Raw genomic sequence first — 18,125 nt, forward strand, 5'->3', positions numbered from 1 at the left:
CCGTGGCCGGTCAACGTGATCGCTGTTACGAGATTCGAGACTACGGTCGAAGTGGACGTTGCCATCGTTGCCGAGATGGCTATCGCTTCTATCAGCGGAGCAATTGCGATTATGATAGGCGATGCTGCCATGGATATTGCATCGACGACCGGCTCTCTGATGGAGTGACGGAAGGAGGTATGCTTTGAGCCAGCCTTGTACTATCTGTCATGCACACTCGAGAGAACGAAAGAGAGAACTGACAGACCTCGAGACCAGAATGAGTCAGTGCTTTAGTCGAAATTACTGAGCTTGTCGCCCGCAATGCAGGACACATGGTTACACCAACCCCGGATGGGAGGCCCAGAATGTTTATTCATCGTGGTGTAGCCATCTAGTTATTACTCATAGGATCACTTGATCAAGCTTACTCCGCATGCCTTCATGTTATTCGAAGTTTCGGGCTCTGTTGGGGCTCAACTGCAATGCTGGTAGGATAGACAATGTGTACCTAGTAGTGACACCCACCATGCTGCTTTATGTGCGTAGACCAGTAAGCCATAGATCATACTCAAAACAAGCGACGGTAGAGACCATGGGGAAGAGGGGCCCAAATGGATCTAGAAGTATAGAAAAAGCATAACTAAGTGGTCCGAGCTGCAGCTGAGGCGTGATGCTGACTGGTGTCAGCCTGAACAATCCTGCATAAAAACACCTCAGCCGACAGCAGGGAAGCTACAGGCGGACTCACAGCTACCGTGTAGAATCCAGTCTTCATGGACACCACCCCCGGAGCCTTGAATCACGCCTGCCTCTACGACAGCCGGGGTCAAAGAATGATTGAGTGTTTGTAGATTGAATGCCTATCACGGTGCGGACAAACAAGAACCGCCGGTGAGTAATGAGAAATACTTTGTGTGTGATTGGTGGATTGGAGGTGGATGAGAAGGTGGTGGACACCTCAGGCTAGCCTAGGCCTTTGGAGTTTCCCCCCCCAGTCAAGAAACCCCAATCAATAGTAGCAGTTGGCACTTGCGAATCTCACTGCAGCTGAACTCCCTCGCTCTCACTCACTCACTCACTCCCCTTTTCTGTCTTTCTCTCCCAATTTCTTTCTTCTCTATCCCTAATTCTTTTCTTTTTTCTTGTTCGCAAGTTTTCTTACAAAAAGCGCGATGCTTTTCACTCGATTCAACATCTAGTCTCTCCTTCCTTTAACCCCCCTTGACTTTGTCCTTGCCAACCTCGACATTCGTTCGCGCCTTCTTTCTGCTCTCTCCCCTTACATCTCCATCTCTATCTCCGCCATCCACGACCCGCCCCTCCCTCCCTCCACACTTATACCACCACCCCTTATTAGTCAATTCCACCAGGAATGCACAACGGTCGCGGTCGTCGCAAGCCTGGTAGTCTCAGAGCGACGAAGAGCGGTCAACGTCGCACAATGTTACACATTATTCCCGATCAATCCCTCCCCCCTCGTGCTAAGACGGTTACCGTCTGCGATGATAGCCCTGAGACCTCCGACGCCGCCTCCACGACTTCCACCAACACTACCAGCATAACTACCTCCAGTCTACCTGCGACCTCTCCTACCATCGAAGCAAGCTCCATCAAGAAAGCTATGGCCCGGAAAACTTCGTCTCCCATGGCCCCGCCGTTCATGGTGTCCGCGCCGGGAAAGGTCATCGTCTTTGGAGAACATGCCGTGGTACACGGTAAGGCAGCCATGGCTGCTGCCATCTCCCTCCGCTCCTACTTCCTCGTCACCACCCTGTCCAAGTCGCAGCGCACTATCACCTTAAACTTCCGAGACATCAAGTTCGATCACACCTGGAACATCGATGAGCTACCATGGGAGCTCTTCAAGCAGCCCTCCAAGAAGAAGTACTATTACGACCTGGTCACATCTCTCGACACCGAGTTGTACGACGCACTCATGCCCCACGTCCAAGACGTGTCGCCCCATGCGCCGGAGGATTTACGAAAAATCCACAGTCGCTCTGCCCTAGCATTCCTATACCTCTTTTGCTCCCTGGGCTCTCCCGAGAGTCATGGCGCTATCTACACCCTGCGCTCTACGATTCCTATTGGTGCTGGACTCGGTAGCAGTGCTAGTATTTGTGTCTGTATGAGTACGGCCCTACTACTTCAAATCCGCACCCTAGCTGGTCCCCACCCCGACCAACCCCCAGATGAGGCGGAGCTTCAGATTGAGCGCATCAATAGATGGGCTTTCGTTGGAGAAATGTGTATGCATGGAAACCCGAGTGGAGTAGACAATACGGTCTCCGCAGGCGGTAAGGCTGTGTTTTTCCGGCGCGAAGATTACACTAAGCCGCCCACGGTGGTGCCGGTACCCAACTTCCCCGAATTGCCCCTCTGGTTGATAGACACGCGACAGGCTCGCTCCACCGCGGTTGAGGTTGCCAAGGTGGGCAAGCTCAAAGAGGAGCATCCCCTGGTGACTGAATCGATGCTGGATGCAATTGAGAAGGTGACCGTGTCTGCTAAAGACGCCATCAAGAATACGGATGGCAGACCTCTGGACCAGATGGAGCTTGAACGTTTCGGTTCCTTGCTCCGTATTAACCACGGGTTGCTTGTGTCGTTAGGCGTGTCGCATCCGCGACTGGAGCGAATCCGCGAGCTGGTTGACTATACCGACATCGGATGGTCCAAGTTGACTGGTGCCGGTGGAGGTGGATGTGCAATCTCTCTTCTCCGCCCAGATGCCAGCGAGGAGTCTCTACGACAGCTCGAGCAGAAGCTTGCCGACGAGAACTTCACGAAATACGAGACCACTCTAGGCGGTGACGGTGTCGGTGTCCTTTGGCCGGCAGTTCTGCGCAACGGCACCGATGAGGAGGGTGGTGAGGAAATTGATCAACAAAAGTTTGAGAACGCCGACGGCCCCGTCGGTATTGACAGACTCGTAGGTGTCGGCGTTCAGGAAAAACGCGAAGGCTGGAAGTTTTGGAGACGGGCAGTATGAACAGGCCTGACACTCGTCTTCCCCTGCATCGCTTGCGAACTCCTTATCTCGCCACTTATTTCTGTTTGGCAGTTTCTCATGACCGCTCACTCCCTGAACAGGGGACTGAGCATTATATGATTGCATCTTTTCTACCTACGTTTAATCACCCCATCTGGAGCACTTGATGCTTTTCACTTTTTCCTTTCCATTCGATCTCATCAGCCTTTTCATTTCTGTGTATCATAATTCCCCTGGGACTTCACTTGGGCATGCGTGCCTTTTGCTTGGGTTATTCCACTTTTAACTCCATGATTTCGTTTCCATTCTGCTTTCTACGCCTTCATATTCTGCCTTTCTTTTCGGGCTCCCGCAAACCGCCTTTTCCCCCCCTCTTCCTTGTTATTCAATCTTGTTAGTCTAGGTGTTGGCTGGAGTGAGAAGGGACAATACGCGATCGAGGTATTTGAAACGCTGGTCCAATGTGAGTCACAGTTCAATTGTCGGAAGTCAAATGTCGATACCATCCATGTGGGAAAATAGTTACCCTTGCAGACAGAAGTCACCCTGTCCGATATATTCTTTACGCGGAGATTGTCATGCAAAGTGCAGTTCATATAATTCATACAATCAACTGGGTATCCAGCATTCATTCTCATAAGTATATATGTACATGTGCTCGTGTGAAAGTGTTGCCTGTGTTTTGTAACCCAGGATTCAGCCCATGGTCGTCTCCCACCCCTTTTCCATCATGACGTCCATCCAATACACCTCCGGTTCGCCGGCGTCCATCCGCCGCCACACCTCGCGTACCAGTTCCAGACAGACGCCGATCGGCTTCGGGGGCAGGACATGCATGAAGGAGGTGAGACGGCCGAGAATGAACCGACGCGTCTGGGAGACATCGATGGCGTGGGCAGAGATATTCGGACCGTTGCTGTCGAGGTTGGTTTCTAGGGGTGGAAGCCGAGGGAGCCGGAGTTCGCTGCTCGAGGCGACCAGGAGGAACGGCTGCAGGCACCGGGTGCGGGATTCGAGCGGGATGGTCTTCAGGCGCGAGAGGGTGGTGAGGGCGAGTTCGGTCAGCCAGGTGTCGTACTGGGAGGCCGACGCAGGCGTGGGGATGGATTCAAACGGCGGCGGCCCCGGCGGTGCCGTGGCGGCGGTGGGGGCTTCGCCAGGGCTGGGATGCAGAAGGGCAGGGTCGCAGAACCAGTGCTGCGAGTTGCCGAACGCAGGGGACAAGAAGGGATCGCGGTTGTTCATGGACATGGACATGGACGACGCATCCTCGCCGCCGCTGGGGGGGCTGCTGCCCGAGGCCCGTTGTGGACGCAGTCGTCGACGCAGCAGATCGGGAAAGACGCGGTATAGCTGCATTAACCCGGTGCAGCGGTAGACCTCGGCCATGGTGAGGAGATGCCACACGGGGGTCTCGTCGTCGCCGGGGCTGATGATCTCGGCCTCCGCAGGGTGCGCGAGTCCCAACAGTCGTTCTTCGAGCTCCTCTGCTCGCTCGATGGCCTGCTGCGCCTGTGCGACGTCGGCGTGGGACGTGAAGGTGCGGCAGCGCATCCGCTTTCTCTCGCGGCGCACCAGCCGTCCCACCTCTTGGACGGTGAATTGGGTGTCACGCGCAATCCCCGTCCACGGGTGAGGCACGCGCTGTAGGACGAGGGATTCCTCGGGCCCTGCGGCCGTGGTCCCGCACAGGACCGCGGAATCGTCGGCGACGAAGGACAGGAGCATTTCCCAGTAGATCAAGGCCTCTTCGAAAAATTGATGATTGTTGCCGCGGCCTGTTGTTGGGCTCTTCTCGGGTCTTGTATCGAGATGGTTCCGTAGTAGATTGAAGAACGAGATGCCAAGGTCTTTGGAATCGTGCCAGCTTGCCGTTTGGCCCAGCATGAGAAGTGCTAGCAGGGACTTGTCGTCCAGATTCGACTCTTTGCTGATGATGTCGACGGCCTCGTTGCGCATCTTTCGGCCCAACGGTCCAAACTCGGGGAAGTCGTTCACGAGGGTGGCCGCTGCCATGCTCTGCATGGTCCGACACATGGCGAGGGATGAGCCCCAGAGCCGAGACACTGTGGATCGGAAGGGGTTCATTTGGCTGTCATAGCTCGAGAACAATGCCGCCACTTCTTTGAAATAGTATTCGATGAGGGTCCATGATGGGTTATTTAGAGGTTGTGAGATCGAGGTGAAGTCTCGTTGCGGTACTTTCGAGTTGGGAGGTGGATAATGGCGTACGATGGTAGATGGTGAGAACCCGGAAAAGCTGCGAGGTTCATCCTGCAGTATGGGCGCTGCTAGGGAGGATAGACCAAATGGATCGTCGCCGTGGTTGGGCGATCCGAAATTGAAGATCGAGCCGTCTTGAGGCGCTGGAGTTGGCCCCGAGGCAGAAGTCGGAGTCTGATTGCATAGATCTGCGAGCTCGGGAAGTGTACCGGACTGTTGTAAATCCCAGAGACTATCGCATAAAGCGTGCGGGCCGCCCAGTGCCAGCGTGCTCGACTCGACCTGGGCGTCAGGAGACGTGAGATTGAAAGAGCCATCGTTAGCGGTTAATGAAGGCTGTGTGTGGGGGTCGACATGATCCGGGGAACCTGAGTTATCCGGAGGTCTAGCATCGGATCGAGCGCTTGGCTCAGCTGTAGTTTCATCGGAAGTCTCATGGGCTGTATCAGGGTTGCGGTCTGGGTATTTGGTTACCCATCGTAGCGACTGGACGTATCCAGGGCAGTGAACTCCTAAGCGGGTGCATCGACTGCAGTGAGGTCTTTCTTCTCCACATTTGACCTGGAGAAAGAAGGTATCGTTAGATTTCCGTGGGCTGTGGGTGTGGGAATGGAACTGATAGCACCGATAGGGAGGGCGACTCACCCGTTTGCTCTTGCACCTAGCACAGCCATTACGGGATTTCTTGACGCGACGCATTATCAATCAATAGCGGGCTCATGGTAGGTTAAGGATAAGGCTAGTGATTGAGTTGGCATGTTAGGAGGGAGGCGAACGAGAAGGAAGGATGTGCTGGCTGCGGTTGCAGGTGACGACGGACTGGGGGGATGTGCGGGGAGCAGCGGCGCAACGCCGGTAGGGGAATTTTATCCTCTTTGGGAAATCCTGCGGTCTGGACTTAACTCCAAAGTAGCCGGAGTTCTGGGCAGTGAGTATGTATGATAAAGACAAAGAGGCCCTGAAAGACACATGAATCGGAGTGTTGACCAGAAGCAAGGAGCAACTGAACGCTGGTCGAATCACAGTTGTGGAGATAAGCAGAAGAAAGCATTGAAGAATGAGAAAAAATTGAGAACAATAGATTGCATGCATGGCTGCCTTGATATTGTCTTTGAGATGCCTCAGGCATGAGGATACCCCACCACCAGCTTCCAATTCCCCCAAACACACTTGCGCTTTCGATTCAATCTATCAATTTCAGAGCACTCCAAATCAATGCAGGCAGCGTCCAATTGAATAAATCATCTACATAACACATCTGTACATGAACTCGGAGACTCGTGTGTACTATCGCCTGAACAGAAATTCTGTGTTTGGTGGTCGAAAATCCCGTGATTGAATTTAGCTGCATCATTTGCTTTGCCAAACCCGACACAGGACCCTATCTTTGCAGCTAACCCGGTCTCCGTGGTTGCGAGTGCCAGGATTTGTGATTATATCATGCTGTGTCAACGCATAGTACTAAATCTCGACATCGTCTAAAATTGGTTACTTGTGGGACGTGCTGTGTCGCCTCTCAGGAGCTGTCCATCTTTCCCCCAGGACTGTGTTGCTATCCCAAATCTAGCGAACAAAAATGGAGGGCAAATACTCGTCAGACCCCGAATGGGCTTCGATCCAACCCATCCCTCTCAACGATGGCTCCGAATCCGGCGCCCAGCCTCTCGCTACCATTGCTTATCCCCAAGCATACCTCGAAGCCACCTCATATTTGCGCGCAGTAATGGCCGCCAACGAGATGTCTGAAAGGGCGTTGAAGCTGACTCAAGACATTATCGCAATGAACCCCGCTCATTATACCGTATGGTAAGCGAATATGAACTTCACTCTTGACTAGCCCCAAGCAATACTGAAAGTAAGGCTGACCAAACAAAGGATTTACCGAGCAAAGATTCTTTTTGCTTTAGGGAAAGACCTTCAGGACGAACTGGAATGGTTGAATGGTGTATCGCTCAAGTATCTGAAGAACTATCAAATTTGGTATGATCAGCTACCCTCTACGTTTCGTGTGTACCTTTAGACATCTAATACCCCCAGGCACCATCGCCAAGTCTTGGTATCACGCGAGGACTTCTTCCCTACGCCTCCACACAAGGAAGCAGACTTCTTGATGGAAATGTTTGCTCAAGACTCCAAGAACTACCACGTGTGGACCTACCGCCATTGGTTGGTGCGGCATTTCAAACTGTGGGATGCTCCACGTGAGATCCAGGATGTCGAGGCCTTGTTGACCTCGGACGTCCGAAACAATTCCGCCTGGAATCACCGCTTTATGCTTCGTTTCGGACCTCGTGATGGAGAGCCCGATGCAGGGATGCCAAATAGTGACGGACCCCCCGCGGAGAAGGGCCGACTAGCAGTGGTTGATGAGGACGTAGTCGACGCGGAGTTGAAGTTCGCCCAGTCCAAAATCGTCCGGGCGCCAGAGAATCGCAGTCCATGGTCTTACGCGAGGGGTGTGCTGCGCGCTGCAGGCCGACCCCTGGCGGAGTGGAAGGACTTTGCTGGAAAGTTTGTGACGGAAAAGCACGACGACTTCGAGGTGAAGAGCAGCCATGCCATAGAATGGCTCGCTGATGTGCTTGCAGAGGAAACGGAGCCAACGTCAGGCCAGAAGGCGGTTCAAATGCTCACATTGCTAAAGGAAAAGTATGATCCCATTCGGAGAAACTACTGGGATTATCGGATTCGATCTATCACAGGACCAGAAGCGACGATTTCTGCATGATTGCGAATTCTGATTTAGGCTCAGCCATTCCAATTGCATTGCATGTACCCAGTGAAACTCAAGTATATACTTAGTTTTATCGCAACTCTTCCGCATTTCCGATAGAGCGGAGCGATAAGAAATGTAGTCCTTATCGAGGGCGGTGAGCCGAGACAGAATCATCAGTATCAAGGGCCCCTCTTCTCCAACTCTCTGCAACTTCTCTTCCTACTTCCTGCCTCATAGAACACTCATTGAACCGAGAATGTCTGAGCTTGAACTCTTAGCAGATCCTCTAAGCGTTTTACCTCCAGAGGTTGTTTTACGGGTCCTGGACTTCACCCCCGCACCCACCCTAGCGTCTCTTACCGCGGTATCCAAAGCCTGGCATCAATTTATCGACGTCACACACCAACAAGCAATCTACGCCGCTGCACTTAAGAATAATCAACCCTCCGGACGCTCCTCTCAGCTGAGCAACACCACATTCTCTAAGTTATTTGAAGGTGCTCTACCATGCAAAGAATTGTGTAAGCGCCAAGCGCTGCTCACCCGCAATTGGGCCGAGTCGCAACCATCTGCGCGAGAGTCGGTGCTGCAGGTCGGCAATGAATTTATCTGGAGGTTCCGCCCCGATTTCAAGCGTCGAATCTTCATCTCAACATCCCATGCGGGCGGACTATACGTCACTGACATGGACACGGGCCTGAATCTGTGGAACCTTCCCTCGACGCTGGATAGCGATGAGGATGCGGTCCGCCCCTTCGCGCATCTGGAATATCAGGATGGCATGGCCGTCTTTGATCGCGAGGGGGATGCACTGGAGGTCTGGCAGGCGGATCTGGAAGGGGCCAAGCGTGGCGAATTCCGGCGCATCGCAATATTGGACCATGATTGTCAAACGCGAGGCTTCCAGCTCTCGTACGGATCACTCTGCGTGGTCTCGACCGAGGGGCAGGGTTTCGTGTACGATATGACACAGAGACCTCCCCAGCTCACTACGCACTTGGACATTGAGCAAGATGCAGTGGGCCATCTCGACCAGAGTCAGGATGCCGTGATCTACTCCATGGGTCCAAGAGGGTATCACGTCTACGATAAAAAGTCGGGGGCGTTCTTGGGTGAGTTGCAGCCGTCACTCTGTACGGAGAAGTATCACATTCGCCCGCCAGCGGTCGCGCACCCCTCCCCACGAGCAGCATTTGCGGGCTTTGCAGACGCCGTGCGTCAGGGGACATCGCGTTCATCATACCAGGAGGGGGTATCTCGCAAAGATCATCTGGTCCCGATCAAGGTCGAGCGGGGCCCATTCCCAACGCCCAATGACCCTGAGCATGTTCGCAACAGGGAGGACGAATGGGGAGCTGGCATGTTAGATGGTGAACTCTTCACCGGCTTCTCCCGTGCTGGTCGTGTTTTCGTGTGCTCTAACTGGCGCAAGGCACTCGAAAGTTCAGCCAGTATGGCGGCGCATAGTGATCTCATCGAATGTGATTCCAATGGGCGGGGCTTTGACCTGGGTGGGTGGTTGTCCGTGCGTAACCACCGCGTGATGTTCGAAATCCAAGACCGGGTGTATGTTGTCGGGCTTGATGACAAGGATCGAGTACAAGTTGGAGATCGTCCTGCCCGCGGGTCGTTCTCACTCGTCACCAGCTCCGTGGTGCATCTTAATGTGCCGGTCAGTTTCATGGCTCTGTATGATGATGCGATCATGACTACTTACACTGTATGTTACATTTCTTTCAATTGTGAGATTGGGATACGCAGGACTAACATTCGGACTAGACTATCGCATGGCGTCAATCGCTTCCTCATCTCCCCGGAGCCGCACCTCCACAACCAGAGCAAGGCCCCGCTCGTATTTTCCCCATCAAGGCAGTTCGTGTACTCAACCTAGCACCCAAACTTGACGGTGACACGCCCAAGTCGAACCAAGATGCCAACGGATCTGAGGACTCGGCCTCAGCCGGGAGAAACTTGTGGGGCTCTGAACAAGCTCCTCTACCGCTTGAGGGTGTGGCAGTCTCACCTGCTCTGGTAGAACTGATAACCATGCTTGACGAAGATTTAGATGGCGAGGAAGAAGATGAGGGGATAGTCACCTTTACTGACCCATTGGAGGGAGAAAGCGAGGCGGACTCAGAATGGGAGGACGAGGAGGATGATGGGGAGGGAGAAGAGGAGCTCCAGGGGGGCCGTGAATACGGTGATGCACCTGTATAGCATGTGGAGGCACAATATTACCGGACTAAGCAGGTAGTTTGGAGTCAACACGGTGAACGAAGCATGCGGGCATGGTGGAATCCAGCTTGACGTGATGAAGATCAGCGAAAGCACGTTCAGCTGTCGTCACGATCAGCAAACAAAGTGTCATTTGACAGGCGATAAACGACAGGTATGTCAGACGGTCCTCGCTAGGACACAGTGTATCTGCATGATCAGAAATCTTCTTAGTGAAATGAATACTGACAGTCTGGTCAAAGAAGGTGTATGCATGCAAAGCCGTAAATTGCCCCAACCGAGTCTCGGACAACACCCTCTTGCCACATAGTCATCATCGCAGAAATGCTCTCTACCTGACAAGTGACAGAAGAAACTTAATTGCATTCCGGCGTCAGATTTCATCCGGTTCTAGTTCTCCTGCTACAGAGGCAAATGCACCAAAGCGAACCTAGAAACAATCATGAATTCATTAAAGATCGTAAGCGAAAACGTGCGCGTCCAGGCTCTGCACCCAGAAAGCAGCATATCTATTCGTATATGACAAAACCCGACCTCCCAACGCAGTCAAGCCCAGCCCTCACTCAGCATCTTCCGCCATTCCGCCGCCATATCGATGGTGACATTGCTGCCGCCACAAACAACGATGACCACGCGGCTGTCCTCATTCAAGTCGGGGATCAACTGTTTCAATTTCGACGACAGCGATGCCGCCGCAGGCAAAGGGGAGTGCACGGGCGAGAAGCCCTCGTCGTCATTCTCCCCAGCCGACAGCCGATCATCCCCGTAACCTTCATCCACATACTTCCTTTTCTTATATGCTGACGACGACGACGAACCACCGCCAACGGCCGCCTCGACACAAACCCCACACGCCAATTCGACCAACATCCGCTCCTCATCCGCGAGCCGCAACACGCCCCTGGCCGCCTCCGCATCCGACAACACGGCACTATGCACCTTGACGCCCGAGGGCGGGTTCACGGCATACTGGAAGGTGCGTTCGGAGACGCGCACCGCGCCCAACGAGGTAGCCTGCGAGGTGATCTTGGGCAGGGAGACCAGCTCCTGATGCTGCAGCGCGGCGGCCAGGGAATCCGTGCCCTTGGTCTCCACGGCGAGCAGATGCACCGGCTTGACCGGCTCAGCCAACGACGACGATGACAGCCGCGCCCGCTCAATCCCCGCCACCAACCCATTCAACAACCCGCCACCCCCAACACTACAAATGATCGCATCGACAGGCAACGCCCGTCCGGCATGGATAGCCTCCTCCTCCGGCCCCGCCGGCGAAGGGATCTGATGCACCAATTCATCGACGATGGTACTGTTGCCCTCCCAGATGGGCTCATTATCAAACGGATGCAGCGCAATCTTCACCACCTCCTCCTCTCCGGCAGATTGTGTTTGCATGACAACCTCCTTCATATACAAGCCGGCCTCCGCGAACGTCTCCCCGTGCTGGATGACGTCCGCCGCCCCGGCGCGCCGCAGCTTCGTCACCATCAGGGGCTTGGTGGAGACGGGCACCACGACGGTGCAGGGGTAGCCGAGGGTGCGGGCGGCGCAGACGGCGGCCAGCCCCGCGTTGCCGCCGGAGGAGGCGTAGAAGTGGACGGCGCGGTGGGCGTGCTCGGCCTTGCGCAGGTGCGACAGGATCTGGTTGCCCATGGCCCGCGACTTGAAGGAGCCGCTCGGTTGCAGGTTCTCCAGCTTCAGGAAGATCCGGCACCCCGCGGCGCGAGAGAGGGTGGTGGATTCGATTAAGGGGGTCGGGTGCCATGGGGTCTTGAAGGTTGGGAGGTCTGTATTCTTGGTGGCGGTGGGATCCGTCTGGGAGAGGGAGATGCTGCCCATGGTTATTTGGTTTGCTCTTTTCTTGGGGAGAGAAAGTGTGCGTGTTTCCTCGAGGCTGGGCGAGGAGGGAGATGAGACCCGGTCTGTTGGGATCAGAAAAATAAGATGAAAGGAAATGCGTTGTCTGTGGAAGTATGGAAGATCTAGTATAGATGAGTGATTGTATGTGAAGGATAGAAACGATAATGTACAAGATAGGAGGGGAGAGAACCAAGAATAGGTAGAAATGAGTTGAGATGAGATCCTCTGCGTTTCTTTTCACAAACAATCCGTCAGAGAAACTCAACCAACAAACCTGATATACTTCTCCTCATGATATAACCCTCTGGACACCCCCCCGTGAATGTGATATACAACGCACGGTTCCCGATATAGTCGGCTCTCACAGCAACCCAGTTTGCCGCGGAAAACCCTCTCTCCCTGAGTTTCCCGAACCGATATCTCCCAGGCCTGGGCGGAGCGCAACCACCACCACTCACCACACCCATTTTCCCGCTGATAAACATTACGAAACCTTGCTCCAGTCGCCATCCACCGATGACATAACATAAACCTCCCTTGCAGATGGGGCATAGGTCAGGGATAAAGCGCCCGTTGGCGAACCTTTATCAAGCGACTGACCTGACCGGGTCGAAGGAACGCTCTGGAATTCCGCACTTGCTGGGAGCGGAGATCGTGACCCTCCCAGGAGATCCGCCTTTTCTCCTCTTCTGCCACACCGGGCTGACCGGCCTTACTTCCAGATTGGATGTCGTGATTGGGTCCCGGGCGCTATTCGTTATCAAATCGAAAAGGAAGCGGGGGAAACAGGACTTTCTTTTTAGTATCTTCTCCGTAGGATGGGTCCGACCCATACTCGGCCGACGCGAAGCTTCTGCTCTGTGGGTGCACCTGAAACATGTCCAGAATCTCCTTCGATTTGGTGGGCATAAATGGTTGCAGCAGAATACCACTCATCCGTATGGTTTCGGCGACATTGTAGATGACTCGCTGGGTCTCTCCAGGGTTCTGCCAGGGTGCAGTATTGTGAAAGTACTTATTGCTCTGATGTCAAATTCGTCAGTTCAGGTCGAGGGCTTGATAGGGAGGGAGAGGAAGAGGTGTGTATGGCTCCTTACCAACTCAATGATAGCCCTGATTTCTTGCAGGGCTGCACGCGGGTTTAGGCTGTTCATGTGGTTTGCAACCTTCGTGGGTAGCTCTCGCAGTTGCCCTTCATAGTCCGTATCGGCAGATGTCGGTGAGGGAAGCATTCCCTCTACTCCATTGACGATGTAAGTCCGGAACTCCTTCTTCGCACACCCGATCGTCCGTGCAGCGAGGTTGCCGAGGCCCTTCTGCAACACCTTCTCGTAATCGCGGATGATGTAAGCGTTGTCATAATCTGCGTCTCCCGCCAGTTCACCCTGGTGAATGAGAAAGAAGCGCATCGTGTCGACGCCAAAGCGGTGGATTGCGAAGAAAGGATTCACCACATTGCCTGTGGACTTGGACATTTTCTCTCGATTCAATGTCCAGTGCCCATGGACCAGGACATTGCGAGGCAGCGGAAGATCGAGAGCCATAAGCAAGGCTGGCCAGTAAACACAGTGAAAGCTTTTATATGGTTAGCCATGTTGCCTTACGCAAAAGCGCAAAGGACCAACTCATACCGAACAATATCTTTCCCAACCACATGTACATCCGCCGGCCAACCGAGACGAGCCCCTTGGCCCGGAGCGAAGGGATAGCCTGCCTTAGTGAGGTAGTTGACCAACGCATCTACCCAGACATAGATGGTTTGCGTGTCGTCTCCGGGTACTGGAATACCCCACGTCAGACGCTCCGATGGTCGGGAGATCGACAGATCTTGAAGACCTTCAGAAACGGACTTGACGATGTTGGTTGTATAATTCGTTGGGGTAATGAAGCCGGTTTTGTATAGATCTAGTAGGCGTTCCTGGAAGGCCGACAGTCGGAAATGATAGTTCGTTTCTGAAGACCACTCCACTTCCTTCCCTGTTTCCACAGAAACCTAATCTAAGTCAGCTTAGATATTCCTGTCCAATGCAAAGCTTGATACAGACACACCATCCTCGTATGTCCCGTCTCCGGATCAAGTGATTTATGCACTTGTGTTTGGGGGTAAAAGGTCTCATCGCTGACCGAGTACCATCCTTCGTGCTTGGCGGTATAGATGAACCCCCTATGTTGCAGCATGTCCTATACCCTTATTAGTGAGAGCCAAAGGTAAAGCATGGCTTGACATACCCAGAAGTACTGGACCGCTTCCTTGTGCGCAGGCTCCGTCGTTCGAATGAAGTAGTTGTAGTCCAAGTCTGCAGCCTTCGCCAGGTCCTGATGGATTTCAACTCAGCATGATTGAGACAAGCTAGCCGATGATTGACAGATACCCACCTCAAACTTCTTGTAGTTCCGATCGCACAACGCTTGCGTTTCCATTCCCTCGGCTAGAGCAGCCTGCTGGATCTATGACGGCGACAAGTCAATCTTCGTTATCATTCGGCGTCGTTTCCGTCTATAAGATAGGCCTTGGGATACCTTCATTCCGTGCTCGTCGGTTCCCGTCAGTAGCTGAGCATCGGTCTCGCCGAGCAATGTTCGCCATCGCTTTAGGACATCGGCAATGACCATGGTATACAGATGGCCGACATGAGGAGCTAGAAATAACCAGTCATTAGCTATACGTGTCCCTCAGCTGAGAAGAAGTACTGCAATCAGCTTACCGGCGTTGACATAGAAGATCGGTGTCGTGATATAGTACGGCTTCCCCGGAGTGGGCTCGGAGGCCGCTGTTGCGAAACGACGGGGGCGCGCAATTGTCGCGGTGAGCGCAGCCTTACACGATGCAAGTTTCCAGGAGGATCGACTGGAAGCCAGGAACCGGCCTGCCCATGGCAGAGCACAAGTACCAGCCCTCAGCACTGCCATTGTTGGGGATATCTGGAGAGAAAAGGAAGGTGGAAATGATTGCGGACTTTCGACTTCTCCGAAGCTCGTCTCCGGGAAGGTGGTCCAAGCTTCCGTGCCTTTTTTCTGCCGCTCGGCCTTGCCTTTCCTTCCTCCGCAACCATCTCGCTCTTCCTCTCGCGTGCGCTCTCTCACCCTCTCTCACGCGCTATCTTCTCCCTTCATCATTATAGGAAGATACAGCAGCTACAGCTCACAATGGCCCCTGCCTCAGAAGACACGTTGGTCAAGCATTCCACGGAGGGTACGTGGGTTTGCCCGTCTAAATCTAGTGACCTCTTACTGATGGAACTTTCTCACACCTATAGCGGCAACTGAATTTGTGAATTCTTTTTATCCTGCACTCCAGTCCAACCGCGCCACCATTTCCTCATTCTACAGCCAACAGGCGTCTACTATCCTTTTCAACGGAAACGTTGTCGCCGATGGCGCCGCCGTCCAGGAGATTTTCGTCAATCAGATGACTCCCACTCACTACGAAGTGCAGTCATTCGACTGCCAGATCATCAACCGCACCTATCCCACACCTACCGCTACGGGCTTCAAGCTCCCCACAGAGACCACCGTCAAGGACATGTCCATCCTCGTGATCGTCAGCGGCTTTGTCCGCTTCGGCGAATCCAGAGATCTACCACAGCGCGGATTCAGCGAGACCTTCGTCCTGGTCCCGAACCCCACTGCCGATGGACCGAAGGGAAAGCGCAGGCGTGAATGGCTCATTCAGACTCAGAACTTCCGGCTGGTGGTTTAGAAGAGGAAATTAATGGAGACATGATCGCGCGAGGCGAACGCATCACCCAATAACAATTCACATAATGCGCTACGAATCAACGAAAGACAGTCAACGACATATGTTTCAATTTGAGATACACCGCAGGAAAAGAAAAACATTCAACCTACAAACGCTATGACATGCCGATAAAAGAAAACACTATTCCGGAGCTTGCCCATACACCATGCCCGACACGGAATTCAAGCTTGGCTTCTGCGCGGCACGCGCAAATTGGCTTTTATGCGCTCAAGCAGCTCTTCACGCGTTGCGCTCTCATGAGGCAGAAGTCCTCTCTATCTGGTTGTTAGGGAGCTGCCCACTCATCTGCGCAAGGTTCGAAGGAACTTCCACGGGGTCAGACTTACCGCCCGAAGCCATCTTCGCATTTCATCATGAGACCAGGTTTCGGGGTCTAAAAGAAGTCAACGCATGAATAATATGGCTGGAGGACTCCAACCCGTACCTCCTGTCGGGTCTGGCTCCGCAGGGAACATGTCGCTACCCCAGATAGCCCAGACGGCCGCAGCTGTCACCATCCCAGTGAACCCTGAAAGAAAGTTAGAATGTTGATTCCAAGAAATACCTGCATGCTTCACTCAAGACCATACCCAGAAAGAGATTCTAGAGAGATCTGTACGTTAGCTAATTACGATAGACTTCACATCTGAGGGTGTGTGTACCTTGGAGTTCAAAGCACGATCCAACGGCGTTGGCATCTTGTGATGTATTCTTGACGTAAGGTTGATTTGGATACAGAAGTCACGATGTGCAGTGGTTGGCTAGGATATTTATCTGGCTTGACGGAACTGGCCAGATATGCTACATGTAGACCAACGATATAGTTTTTCCTTCCTCAGGCTTCGATGTGGGTGGTAGACTATAGACCAACGGGGGTCGAAGTAAAGCGGCCGCCTGTCGGGGAGGAGTCTAGCCAGCACCGCCACAGGAACAACGTCAGCTCGCGTCAAGCTATGAAGCTAAGCTCCGCCACGATGTGGCACGGACAAGGACAACCCTCAGGGCTTCCCGGGGCGGCAACCCTACATCCCACACAGAGGCCCGGTCAATCCCACGGGCCGAAGGGGGCAGAACGACGAGGAGGCACACCCACCGCCCACCCTGTCGAGCTTAGCGCGAAAGAGATCTAAGTAGAGAGAGAGAGAACTAACTGTGCCCGCCAGTCCAGCTCAGCTTCAAACGACGACCACTCCCGAACTTACCAATCACATACCCACCCCCTCTGCCCATCATGCCTCGTGAAGTCTCCGACATCAAGCAGTTCATTGAGATCTGCCGCCGCAAGGATGCGTCCTGTACGTTTGACCTTCCCTCCCCCTCCCCAATCACCCGAAAATGAGTGGCACACCTGGACCGGGTCTCGGATATGGAAGCTTGGGGTTCCAACCTAAGGCGGGGGATCATCCGCGGAGAGTCGAGTCACTTTGGGGACCAGAAATCAACATCATGGCCCAACCCAGCCCCTCATTTCAATACATGCTCAAGAGTCACTGCAATTGAAGCTAATACAACTCTCTTCCATCGTCTCATGATTTACAGCTGCCCGCATCAAGCGCAACCGCAACACCCAGCAGATCAAGTTCAAGGTCCGCTGCTCCCGCTACGTCTACACCCTTGTCCTGAAGGACTCCGACAAGGCCGACAAGCTCAAGCAGAGCCTTCCCCCTGGTGCGTCTTGAACCCTTGATATAATCATACGTTTCCCTTCCCCGCCAATCTCTCAGTGAAACCTGGGGAGACCACCTACCTCGGGACCATCATCCGCTGACGTCAATGGCCTTTTTCCTCCTCCCTACAAACAGCTCTCAAGGTTGTCGATGTCACCAACGGTGACAAGAAGAAGGCTTTGTAAATTTTGAAAACCTAGCCTAACCTTCCTATATCGCACACCGCTTGCCTCTCGTCCGAAACGATCCTCGACATGTCAAACGTCAAGCGTTTAAGATGAAGAAAGTGGAGCTCGGAAGTGAAAACGGACGAACAAACGGCGCATGGAAATTTTCATATCACCTCTTTTTCGAAGAAGCAACAGGAATTGAATTCTTGTGTCGATTGACAATTGAAAGAATGATTGGCTTTTGAATGGGGGTGCTGGTGTGTCATCTCCACAGGTTGCATGGAATTGCTTCTGTTTGGGGTGAGATACACGGGAGGAGCTGAGTCGTCCCCCGCCTGGCCGGCAACTGCTATGCCAATGATGCATCACTGGCATATCGAGTTTCTCCCGGACGTAGAACTCTTAAACATGACTGGGTTTCGTCTGCCCGCATTCGGTTTTCGTCGGAGCTCTTTTTGGATTCTTACGGCGTTTGATCAAAGACAAAACAAAAAGAATATCCCGTGATCGTTGGCAATTGTCATTGCTATTGCTTTTGTCGATG

General features: G+C 53.4%; 9 protein-coding genes across 9 annotated transcripts; 5 read left to right on the forward strand and 4 right to left on the reverse strand.

Moving 5' to 3' along the window:
* Window positions 1-1,354: 1,354 nt before the first annotated feature.
* On the forward strand, window positions 1,355-2,974 carry erg12 (mevalonate kinase; the record flags this gene model as incomplete). Its single annotated transcript, XM_020202296.1, has 1 exon — window positions 1,355-2,974. One exon carries the CDS (start codon window positions 1,355-1,357, stop codon window positions 2,972-2,974), a length of 1,620 nt encoding a protein of 539 aa, XP_020060171.1.
* A 696-nt stretch (window positions 2,975-3,670) lies between these two features.
* On the reverse strand, window positions 3,671-5,896 carry ASPACDRAFT_22153 (uncharacterized protein; the record flags this gene model as incomplete). Its single annotated transcript, XM_020199090.1, has 2 exons — window positions 3,671-5,758; window positions 5,843-5,896. 2 exons carry the CDS (start codon window positions 5,894-5,896, stop codon window positions 3,671-3,673), a joined length of 2,142 nt encoding a protein of 713 aa, XP_020060172.1.
* A 580-nt stretch (window positions 5,897-6,476) lies between these two features.
* On the forward strand, window positions 6,477-8,041 carry ramB (bifunctional protein farnesyltransferase/protein geranylgeranyltransferase). Its single transcript, XM_020204435.1, has 3 exons — window positions 6,477-7,003; window positions 7,073-7,177; window positions 7,235-8,041. The coding sequence occupies exons 1-3, from the start codon at window positions 6,774-6,776 to the stop codon at window positions 7,923-7,925; spliced, it is 1,026 nt and encodes a 341-aa protein (XP_020060173.1). The 5' UTR covers window positions 6,477-6,773; the 3' UTR covers window positions 7,926-8,041.
* A 128-nt stretch (window positions 8,042-8,169) lies between these two features.
* Window positions 8,170-10,130, forward strand: ASPACDRAFT_21518 (F-box protein; the record flags this gene model as incomplete). Its single annotated transcript, XM_020199038.1, has 2 exons — window positions 8,170-9,633; window positions 9,693-10,130. 2 exons carry the CDS (start codon window positions 8,170-8,172, stop codon window positions 10,128-10,130), a joined length of 1,902 nt encoding a protein of 633 aa, XP_020060174.1.
* Window positions 10,131-10,694: 564 nt separating this feature from the next.
* ASPACDRAFT_39455 (putative L-serine dehydratase) lies at window positions 10,695-11,984 on the reverse strand (the record flags this gene model as incomplete). Its single annotated transcript, XM_020200591.1, has 1 exon — window positions 10,695-11,984. One exon carries the CDS (start codon window positions 11,982-11,984, stop codon window positions 10,695-10,697), a length of 1,290 nt encoding a protein of 429 aa, XP_020060175.1.
* Window positions 11,985-12,755: 771 nt separating this feature from the next.
* On the reverse strand, window positions 12,756-14,915 carry ASPACDRAFT_49898 (methionine--tRNA ligase MSM1; the record flags this gene model as incomplete). Its single annotated transcript, XM_020202297.1, has 8 exons — window positions 12,756-13,028; window positions 13,103-13,580; window positions 13,637-13,998; window positions 14,055-14,186; window positions 14,235-14,321; window positions 14,382-14,453; window positions 14,526-14,644; window positions 14,711-14,915. The coding sequence occupies 8 exons, from the start codon at window positions 14,913-14,915 to the stop codon at window positions 12,756-12,758; spliced, it is 1,728 nt and encodes a 575-aa protein (XP_020060176.1).
* A 237-nt stretch (window positions 14,916-15,152) lies between these two features.
* Window positions 15,153-15,705, forward strand: ASPACDRAFT_57211 (putative nuclear transport factor 2 domain protein; the record flags this gene model as incomplete). The annotated part of the gene is made up of 2 exons (XM_020203215.1): window positions 15,153-15,198; window positions 15,263-15,705. The coding sequence occupies 2 exons, from the start codon at window positions 15,153-15,155 to the stop codon at window positions 15,703-15,705; spliced, it is 489 nt and encodes a 162-aa protein (XP_020060177.1).
* A 221-nt stretch (window positions 15,706-15,926) lies between these two features.
* On the reverse strand, window positions 15,927-16,442 carry ASPACDRAFT_39458 (Ish1 domain-containing protein; the record flags this gene model as incomplete). Its single annotated transcript, XM_020200592.1, has 5 exons — window positions 15,927-16,019; window positions 16,092-16,138; window positions 16,190-16,273; window positions 16,335-16,347; window positions 16,407-16,442. 5 exons carry the CDS (start codon window positions 16,440-16,442, stop codon window positions 15,927-15,929), a joined length of 273 nt encoding a protein of 90 aa, XP_020060178.1.
* A 404-nt stretch (window positions 16,443-16,846) lies between these two features.
* ASPACDRAFT_1852766 (60S ribosomal protein eL38) lies at window positions 16,847-17,633 on the forward strand. Its single transcript, XM_020197264.1, has 3 exons — window positions 16,847-17,039; window positions 17,284-17,412; window positions 17,547-17,633. Exons 1-3 carry the CDS (start codon window positions 16,976-16,978, stop codon window positions 17,594-17,596), a joined length of 243 nt encoding a protein of 80 aa, XP_020060179.1. The 5' UTR covers window positions 16,847-16,975; the 3' UTR covers window positions 17,597-17,633.
* Window positions 17,634-18,125: the final 492 nt, after the last annotated feature.

The sequence above is a fragment of the Aspergillus aculeatus genome (genome assembly GCF_001890905.1).
Source record: "Aspergillus aculeatus ATCC 16872 unplaced genomic scaffold ASPACscaffold_2, whole genome shotgun sequence".
Lineage (NCBI taxonomy): Eukaryota > Fungi > Ascomycota > Eurotiomycetes > Eurotiales > Aspergillaceae > Aspergillus > Aspergillus aculeatus.

Bases quoted from the DNA above. Each gene is read 5' to 3' on its own strand.
- ramB (XM_020204435.1), top strand. From the start codon at position 6,774: ATGGAGGGCAAATACTCGTCAGACCCCGAATGGGCTTCGATCCAACCC. The intron at 7,004-7,072 runs GTAAGCGAATAT...GACCAAACAAAG, and splicing joins CCCGCTCATTATACCGTATG to GATTTACCGAGCAAAGATTC. The intron at 7,178-7,234 runs GTATGATCAGCT...TAATACCCCCAG, and splicing joins CTGAAGAACTATCAAATTTG to GCACCATCGCCAAGTCTTGG.
- ASPACDRAFT_1852766 (XM_020197264.1), top strand. From the start codon at position 16,976: ATGCCTCGTGAAGTCTCCGACATCAAGCAGTTCATTGAGATCTGCCGC. The intron at 17,040-17,283 runs GTACGTTTGACC...CATGATTTACAG, and splicing joins CCGCCGCAAGGATGCGTCCT to CTGCCCGCATCAAGCGCAAC. The intron at 17,413-17,546 runs GTGCGTCTTGAA...CCCTACAAACAG, and splicing joins CAAGCAGAGCCTTCCCCCTG to CTCTCAAGGTTGTCGATGTC.